This window comes from Nansenia antarctica (genome assembly GCF_963989245.1).
Source record: "Nansenia antarctica genome assembly, contig: SCAFFOLD_847, whole genome shotgun sequence".
Lineage (NCBI taxonomy): Eukaryota > Metazoa > Chordata > Actinopteri > Argentiniformes > Microstomatidae > Nansenia > Nansenia antarctica.
The window spans coordinates 2,501-12,500 of NW_027662725.1; the positions used below are offsets into that span (position 1 = coordinate 2,501).

At 48.1% G+C, this 10,000-nt stretch overlaps 1 protein-coding gene across 1 annotated transcript in view; it reads left to right on the plus strand.

Annotated features, from left to right (window-relative positions):
- LOC308175506 (receptor-type tyrosine-protein phosphatase S-like) overlaps positions 1-10,000 on the plus strand; it is a gene marked incomplete at both ends in the record, with an annotated part of 13,359 nt that overhangs the window by 268 nt on the left and 3,091 nt on the right. The window contains 3 exons of the mRNA XM_080551165.1: positions 2,831-3,006; positions 4,628-4,747; positions 9,387-9,541. Of these exons, the coding sequence (XP_080407291.1) occupies positions 2,831-3,006; positions 4,628-4,747; positions 9,387-9,541 (451 nt within the window). The remainder of the gene's footprint in view (positions 1-2,830; positions 3,007-4,627; positions 4,748-9,386; positions 9,542-10,000) is intronic.

A 10,000-nucleotide genomic window follows, 5' to 3' on the forward strand; every position in this document is an offset into this window, starting at 1 on the left:
GCAAGGCGCCGGCCGGCCCGCTCACTGGGAGCAATTTGGGGGTTCAGTGTCTTGCCCAAAGGACATTTCGACATGTAGCCAGCCGGGGCTCGAACCGCCGATCTGCCAACCTTGCGATCATTAGACGGCGGCACCCATGGCTGTTCTAGTGTTAAGCGACAATGAACACTGAAACTTGCCGTACTCTTGGCATCTCTTAACCTTCTCCTAACACTGCCAACCTCTGATTCAACATTTCTGGGGGGGGGGGTGTTTTCCAACTCTTTTCTATTCCGACTTGATTTTTGATGGGGCTCGCAATTCAGTCCCAATTTGAGAGTGCGACAACATGCATAACAAAATCATCCCGGGCAAAAAGCCGTCCATAAATACATAAATTAATCAAGTCTGCGATTTCCATTTTACAGTGCAGTGATTTTGCTATTAGTCGCAGCAGAAGAACAATTCATGCACGCAAGCCATTCTCTGTTCACTTAGCTATGACTAAAGCCAAAAGCGCCACAATCGCATTGTGCGACGTGGAATCCTTTTTAATGACGTTTGCCTCTTTCTCCCTCTCTCTCTCTCTCTCTGTCTCTCTCTCTCTGTCTTTCTGTCTCTCTCTCTGTCCCTCTCCCTCTCTGTCTCTGTCTCTCTCTCTATCTCTCTGTCCCTCTCCCTCTCTCTGTCTCTGTCTCTCTCCCTCCCTCTCTGTCTCTCTCCCTCCCTCTCTGTCTCTCTCTCTCTCTGTCTCTCCCTCTCTCTGTCTCTGTCTCTCTCTCTCTCTCTCTCTCCCCCCCCCCCCGGTTGTTGCCTAGCTCTTTGTCACGTCTCTGCTCTTAAATTAGCCCAGTCGACTGTTTCATTGTGTATCGCTAAAGTGAGAAAACGTCAGTTGAGAGACGTGACAGTAACGTGAGCGTGGTCGCAGGCCAGCGCAGTGTCTCTGTGGCTACTATTCTACTAAATGTTAGCGTTACACTTGTTAGTGTTATATAAAGCTACGCAGAATAACCTGTATTGACATAGATATAGATAGATAGACAGATAGATAGATAGATACATATAGATAGACAGACAGAGACAGACAGACAGACAGACAGACAGACAGATAGATACTGTCTCTAGATAGATAGATAGATAGATAGATAGATAGATAGATAGATACTGTAGATAGATTGATAAGACAAAATAGCACAGCACAGCTTCAAAGCACCCATTTTACATGAACAATTAAATATGTATTGAATATGCTAATACCCCAAAACAGAAAAATAATATACAGTAATAAGTAGAAAGGGTGGATTCAATGACTTCAGGCTTTTTAGGCTGGACACGAGGAGGACACACACACACACACACACACACACACAGCCACACACACACACTCCCCCCCAGCATGCAGGAGGGCTACTTTAGGGGAGATTTAGTGGGGCCTGTGTGTGACAGGCCGTGCTGGCGGTGGGGAGAGAAAGGGAGGGATGGCGGAGAGAGAGAGGGATGGGGGAGAGAGAGGGAGGGATGGGGGAGAGAGAGGGTCACTCTGGGCTCTGGTCTCTGATTTACCGACAGGCCCGGCGACCCTCCATCTCACTCCCTCACACTCCGACGTCAACACTAAATCACACGGCTTCCACCACGGCACAGCCACCGCCAGGGAGAGAGGGAGAAAGAGAGAGAGAGAGAGAGAGAGAGAGAGAGGGAGAGAGGGAGGGAGAGAGGGAGAGGGGGGGAGAGAGAGAGAGAGAGAGGGAGAGATAGAGAGAGAGAGGGAGAGGGAGAGATAGAGAGAGAGAGGGAGAGGGACAGAGAGAGAGAGGGGGAGGGAAGGGGAGAGAGAGAGAGAGAGAGAGATAGTGTGAGATACAGAGAGAGAGGGAGAAGGAGAGAGAGAGAGAGAGAGAGAACGGGGGGAAAAAGGAAAGAGTGACAAATACAAATGTAGTAGCCGAGACAACAAGTAAGAGTAAAGAAAGATAGAACGATAGAAAGAGAGAAGAAAGACACAAAGAAGGAAGGGTTAGCTGTGAGTGAACTCCCACTCTGTGTAAGTGTGTAAGTGTGTAAGTGTGTAAGTGTGTAAGTGGGTTTTCCAGCGCTGTCTGTCCTTGATCGGTTTCTCTCAAAAGAAGATTCTCACCGAGATTCTTCAATGCCCGTCTGACACATACTGTAGCACCGTACCGAGCACAGACCATTCAGTTGAAGGTCTTTCCCTGGGAGAAAAAAAACACGATTATGCTCTAGTATTTAGCTCAGCTGCGCCCGATGCACCAGTCATAGAAACTGAATGATTAGATGAACACAATGACGGTACACGACCTCGGTAAGCCTCTTGAATCTGAGCAGTGAACACATATGACAATTCCTCTTTGTGAGACACACAAAATGGCCATTTGGCCTTTACAACCCAAGCCTTCTCGTATTCGTGTTCATGTTCCAGCTCTCTCAGTTTCCTCTGGTTAATCTATTCCTCTATCGCTTTTCCTCTTCAAAACAAAACACGATGCAGCAGCTTTCAGTCACGCTGCTGCATGCTCCTGGAACAAACTCCCTGAAGAAATCAAACAGGCCCAAACCCTTAAAATATTTAAATCTAAGCTAAAAACCTTCATGTTTTGCAGCAGTTATGATTAAACACAAACACTTCTATCAATGTCTTTTTTCCATGAACTATTGTATTTTTAAATGTTTTATCTATTTACTTCTTATATTTGCTTTTATTCATTGTAATTTTTATTTTGTTATGCTCCTCTTGCTGTAATTGTAAATAATGTATGTAAAGCACTTTGAATTGCCCCTGTTGTATGAAATGTGCTATACAAATAAACCTGCCTTGCCTTGCCTTCAGGTATCACCGGCAGCGACTACATCAACTCCAACTACATCGACGGCTACAGGAAGCAGAACGCGTACATCGCTACCCAGGGGCCGCTGCCGGAGACCTTCGGGGACTTCTGGAGGATGGTGTGGGAGCAGCGGGCCGCCACTGTGGTCATGATGACTCGCCTGGAGGAGAAGTCCCGGGTATGTATACATATATATATATACAGTACATACAGGAGATATGACTCTTTATTTCCTGAGAATATGCGAGTGTGCTTGTTATGAAAAAGTAGTTTAAGTGAGATATGGGGAATGTTTTTCAGGTGCATCACAGTAGTACAATGTTGTGGATGTATAAAGGTTATACAGAGTATAGAGGGTGGCAGCTAATCCACCACAGAAACCACACTAAGCTAGCATCTGTCAACCTCAGCTTTCTTACCCTAGGTGTCCCGGCTTACCCTCTCCTACCACTCCATCCCTCCTTTCCTACCCCTCCATCCCTCCTTTCCTACCCCTCCATCCCTGCCTTTTTTATTTGTTTACCTCTCCCACCTCTGTGTGCGTTCCGCCAATGTCACATGTGATCAGGGTTAACAGGCGACGGTGTCGACCTGCAAACTCAAGGAGATCGTTAGAGCGACGCTCTCCCCTCTCTAACTGTCACCTCGCATCAGGGACTGGTGCGGGGGGGGGGCGGGGGGGGCGCCACACTCCATATTGAATGAATCTTCATTAGGGTTGTACTGAGGGTAACCGTTTGGGCATGGGGGGATGGGTGCTCAGGTCTTAGATACACCGCCGTAGCTTTGCTGGAAGCGAAACGTTTAACCCCTTCTGGATTTGATCACTGTTACTGAGAGGAAGCGGAAAGGTGTTTGGGGGTTAGTTGAGGGCGTTTTTTATTAGATTTTCGTATTTAACCTTCGTTTAACCAGGTAGGTCAGTTGAGAACCGGTTCGTTCATTTACAATGACGACCTGGCCAAGAGGCAGGAAGTACAGAAACAAAGTACAGAAGGGGGAGTGATTCTGCAGTTCCACAGACAGACGTGTGTATTAAGACATGTTCTTTTAAAGAGGGCCGGTGCTGAACTAATGGGGGTCGAGGCGATTTGTGTATGTGTGCGTGTGTGTGGGTGTGGGTGTGTTCAGTACTCATGTTGTAAAAGAGGGTGGATTTTATCATATGGGGACAATTTTAGCATCCCCACAGCGTCAGTGACTTCAGTGTCAGTGACTTGGTGGTAAAAATGTAATTGCATGTGTGCGTGCCCCCCCCCCTCACCCGCAGTATTTTACTCAATATGCGCAAAACTAAATGTTGAAATAGCAGTAATACCACGTTCACTGATAAAATGACATAAGGGATGGAAAGGGGGGATGGCAGTTTTAGAAGGGGGATGATTTTGACCGTTTTTTATTTCAGGGGGGACGCCATCCCCCCTCAACTCGAGTGCTGGGTGTGTGAGTAACCCTCCCCCCTTATTCTCTCTCTCCTCAGATCAAGTGTGACCAGTATTGTTCTCTCTCTCTCTCTCCTCAGATCAAGTGTGACCAGTATTGTTCTCTCTCTCTCTCTCCTCAGATCAAGTGTGACCAGTACTGTTCTCTCTCTCTCTCTCTCTCTCTCTCTCTCTCCTCAGATCAAGTGTGACCAGTACTGTTCTCTCTCTCTCTCCTCAGATCAAGTGTGACCAGTACTGTTCTCTCTCTCTCTCTCTCTCTCTCTCTCTCTCCTCAGATCAAGTGTGACCAGTACTGTTCTCTCTCTCTCTCCTCAGATCAAGTGTGACCAGTACTGTTCTCTCTCTCCTCCTCAGATCAAGTGTGACCAGTACTGGCCCAGCAGAGGAACAGAGACCTACGGGATGACCCAGGTGACCCTGCTGGACACCATAGAGCTGGCTACCTTCTGCGTGCGCACCTTCTCCCTGCACAAGGTAGCTACCCATCATGCACTGCACCGCTGGACACACTACACTAGTGTCACCTTTTACATACAACGACGTAACACACCATATCATAGACCACCATCTTACCCTATTACACACTGACGAAACACACCTCATCTTCACACTACAGTAAGTAAGTAAGTAAGTACATTTTTAGGTGGTATTTATATAGCACCTTTCATACAAGAAATGCAGCTCAAAGTGCTTTACAACAGGGATAAAAACATAAAGTGAATATAAAGACATATACAATATGCAATATACAAATGTATACAAGCATAAAATGAATATAAAAGCAGGGGAAAACAGTAAAAAGAAAAGGTAAAGATAAAATACAAAAAAAAAGAAAAGAAAAGGGAAACAATGTACAACCTCTGCCTTAACGCTTAGTAACCGCTATCCATCTTCTCATTAGCAGAATACATTTCCCTATCCCTTTCGGTACATAGTCAGTACAGTGCATACTTCCTCAGTGGTTTGCGTTTACACACAATCCTGGGTTTTCTAAGTCTACAGAGACAGGGCTGGCAGTACACACAGCAGCGTGTGGAAGCCGCAAGCGTGAGAGATCCGCAGCATTTCTGCCACACGCACACACACGCACTGCTGAGGTAGAGGCCGGTAGAGGAGGTGTGTGTTTGAGCCTGTCTCGAAAAGACGTCGTACAAAAGGCCACCGTCGAATCTCAGTGCTTCAGCAATACTGTTATGTCCCAGCACCCTCAGAATGTAGTGTGTGTGTGACACTCATTATAATTGGAGTGTACGGCGATGATGAGAACAACAAGGTGTTTTTGCATCCGCACGCACAAAGTTCCCCGAGCGACCCCTCAGGGAGACGTTTGTCTCCCCGATTCCCGGTAGCTGGCTAAATGTTTGTTTGTTTAATTAGGAAGCAGGTGAAATCTATCAAAGCGCTTTTGGGAGGAGGGTCTGATGGATGCTGTTTTGTAAAACGCAGACGTTTGAAAGCTAATGCGAAACCGTGCTTCGTGCGGTAAAAGAAAACAAACGTACTCACCCGTGAAACCTCTCCACACTACTTTTGATATGACTGCACATTTAGATTAGATCAGATTAGATTAGATTAGATTCAACTTCATTGTCATGGCAGAGAGTACAAGTACCAGACTATGAAATGCAGTTTAGCATCTAACCAGAAGTGCAAATCGTGACGTTAGAATGATAAGGTTCTATCTCCATTTTTGTCCAAATTGAGTTTTTTTACATAATCTGATCCATTAGGTGTTTATTAATGCCTGTGTGGTGTTATTTTTTTAAATGTTGACATTTTTGAGTTAATAATTAATAAAACACAAAGGTTCCATCTCACAGAACATAATGGAATGTAAAAACGTTGACGCGGCTCAATATCTCTGAACTGCCCTAAACGGAGATAGAACCTTCTCATTCTAAGCTCACAAAATAGTGATACAAGCAAGGGTGTAGGTTTGCATATGGATGGTAGGGACATGTCCCTCCCAATATTTGAGCAAACTCATTCGCTTAATCTTATAAAGCGATTATCTTTGGAGCGAAGTCATTATTAGATCATTCTGATGTTGTTTTCCCTACCAAAGTTAACACCAAACCTACGCCCTTGGATACAAGAACATGATATAAAAACACAACAATAACACTGACAGGTACAGCATGGCAAGTACGCTAGTCTCGAGGTGTATACACAGTTATGAGCTATGTACAGTTAAGGTAGCTAGGTAAGTAAGTAAGTAAAGCTTTATTTATATAGCACCTTTCGTACATGAAATGCAACTCAAAGCGATAGGTAACATGACATCATGTGTAGATGCATCGCATTCCTCTTCTGGTCCTGATGTCTGAGAAGGAGGGATGTAGTCAGTGTATAAATAATCCTTAGCAAAGGGACGGGGACTGAAAGGCGTTTGGCTGTAATGTGGCTTGTTATATGTGTAGCCTCGCCTCGCCGCTCCCTCTGGAGAGAAGCCTCCTTCAGGGAGTCCGTCTCTGCCTCTGTGTAGCTGACAGCGTAACTCACAGAGAGCTATCTCTCTCTCTCTCTCTCCCGGCCGGCGGCGCACGCTCGCTAGCTACACAACATTCTCCTCAGCCGACGATAAACAAAGCAGAGGTGGCAGAACAGAACAGGTGGAGGAGGGAGAGGAGAGGGGGAATTTGTTTGCTTTGCCGTGTTTTTCTCTCGGTCACACTTTCTTTCTCTCTCTCTCTCTCTCGCTTTCTCTGTCACTCTCTCTCTCTCTCTCTCTCTCTCTCTCTCTCTGTCTCTCTTGCTCTCTCTCCAAAAGCCAGAGAAACAACCTCTCTTTCTCTCTCTCTCTCTCTCTCTCTCTCTCTCTCACTCCCCCCCTCCCTCTCCCTCCCCCCCTCCCCCCCTCTCTCTCTCCCCCCCTCTCTCTCTCCCTCCCCCCCTCCCCCCCTCTCTCCCCCCCCCCAATCTCCAAAAGCCAGAGAAACAACCTCTCGCCTTTCCTTTCCTCTCTCTCATGTTTTTTTTCCATCCATCATCTTTTAATGCACGTCTGCCAACGAGAAGCACTTAGCTAAAGTGAGCGGAAAGCAAAAGCTACATATATAATTGGCAGACTGCGGCGGATCCCCTCCCCACACAGACACACACACCCACCCACCCCCACCCCCGCCGACGATGCTTGGCGGTCAAGGAAACATGTAAGTGAAGAAAAGAGACATGAGAGGATGTGGAGGGAAGAGGAGGGAGGGAGGGAGGGGAGGAGGAGGGGGGGGGGGAGGATGTAAAGGATTACGCGTCTCCACAGAAAATGTCTTTTTAAACAGATAGGTCTGTCTTAAGTGCTGCCTGTTAGATGGCGGTGGTGGAGGAGAGTGGAGGTTGAGGAGATGAACACGGACACGAACGCAGAGCTCTGGTCTTATGTAACCGAGCTAAGAGGTGTAGCTTGGTTAGCGTTAAGTGATTTTAGGGGTTGGGTATGTAGTCGTCGGAATTCACAGAGCCTCCGCATCCTTCTTTCCCTTTCATTCCTTTCTTTCGTTCCCTGTATTTCATCCTTCCCTCCCTCCCTCCCTCTCTCCACCCATTTCTCCGTCTCTCTCACTTCTTCATTTCTGTACCGGTGCGGTTCGTCATTGTGCTGTTCTCGAAAATAGGCAACAACAAGACACAAGCACGCACACACACACACACACACACACACACACGCACACACACACGGTTACTAAGCAGCCAAAAAGAAGACATCCATATGTATGCATATCCTGCAGTGACATGCAGCCTTCTAAAGTGATGAATCCACCGCTGCGGAAACACACAAAGCGAAGGGATGAGGGAAGGAGGGAATGGCCAAAAAAGAGAGAGAAAAAAAAAAAGCAGGAATCTAGGTCAGTTTGCTTTTAATTACCTCGCTTATTTATTCATTTATTCAGCAAAAAAACTCTTGTCAGGGAAGCAGAAACACAGCATTGAAATTCAAACGCTTCCTTTAAAGAGCTTCCAGGAAGAAAGGGAAAAAGTAGAGGGCAGGAGCGATGAGAGTGGGGAGGGAGGGGAGGGAGTAGGAGGAGGGGCGGGGGGGGGGGGTGAGTGAGAGTGGGGAGGGAGGGGGGGGGGGGGGGGGGGGGGTTCTCTCTCTCACCATGAGGAAACATTTCCATCTCTGCCGCAGCCTTGAAATGAAATGCGTCAAAATGTGTGCGATGGTGTCGAACCCGTGTGTCCTTTACTGCGGCTGGCGAGTGGTGGACATGTCACCTAGGTAACATCACCAAGCATGGTGGACATGTCACCTAGGTAACAGACACCTAGCATGTTGGACATGTCACCCTAGGTAACAGACACCTAGCATGTTGGACATGTCACCTAGGTAACAGACACCTAGCATGTTGGACATGTCACCTAGGTAACAGAGGTGGTAGGCGTGGGGGACATGTCACCTAGGTAACAGAGGTGGTAGGCGTGGGGGACATGTCGCCTAGGTAACAGAGGTGGTAGGCGTGGTGGACATGTCACCTAGGTAACAGAGGTGGTAGGCGTGGTTGACATGTCACCTAGGTAACAGAGGTGGGAGGTGCAGACAGCTAGCTAGGACTCCTCTGCAGCATGACTTCACATTCAGATGCGTTAGCGACATGCTACGTTAGCTGAGGTGATTCGACATGATGACTGTTTCTGGTACAAGTCATCATGAACGTGCTTTGAATGGGCGACTGACGATGAGTCAGTTCAGTTTCTCTCACTCTTATTGAAAACCACATTGTTACATGAGGCATATCCATATGGCCACACGCACACACACTCATAAACACACACACACACTCACACGCACACTCGCCCGCACACACACACACACACACACACACACTCACACGCACGCACGCACGCCCACACACACGCACGCACACACGCTGACAAACACACACACAGACAGACACACACAAAACAAAACAAAAAAAGTCAAACACACTCACAAACACACACACACAACACACACACACACACACAGTCCAGACTCTACACACACCCCCCCCTCCAGACTCTCACCATCACGATCGCTGTCCTGATAGGCTCCCACAGCGAAGTACACACACACACACACACACACACACACACACACACACACACCCAGGTCCTGACTCTCTCCCCCCCCCTCCAGAACGGGTCCAGTGAGAAGCGGGAGGTCCGCCAGTTCCAGTTCACGGCCTGGCCCGACCACGGCGTCCCAGAGTACCCCACGCCCTTCCTGGCCTTCCTGCGCCGGGTCAAGACCTGCAACCCCCCCGACGCCGGACCCATCATCGCCCACTGCAGGTACCTAACCATAGCCCTAACCCTAGCCCCATCATAGCCCACTGCAGGTACCTAACCCTAGCCCTACCTAACCCTAGCCCCATCATCGCCCACTGCAGGTACCTAACCATAGCCCTAACCCTACCTAACCCTAGCCCCATCATCGCCCACTGCAGGTACCTAACCATAGCCCTAACCCTACCTAACCCTAGCCCCATCATAGCCCACTGCAGGTACCTAACCCTAACCCTAGCCCTACCTAACCCTAGCCCCATCATGCAGGTACCTAACCCTAGCCCTAACCCTACCTAACCCTAGCCCCATCATCGCCCACTGCAGGTACCTAACCCTAGCCCTAGCCCCATCATCGCAGGTACCTAACCCTAGCCCCATCATCGCCCACTGCAGGTACCTAACCCTAGCACCCAGGCTAACGCTCCAACATCTGGATTAGTGTGTACTCCAATGTCTGTGTTAGCA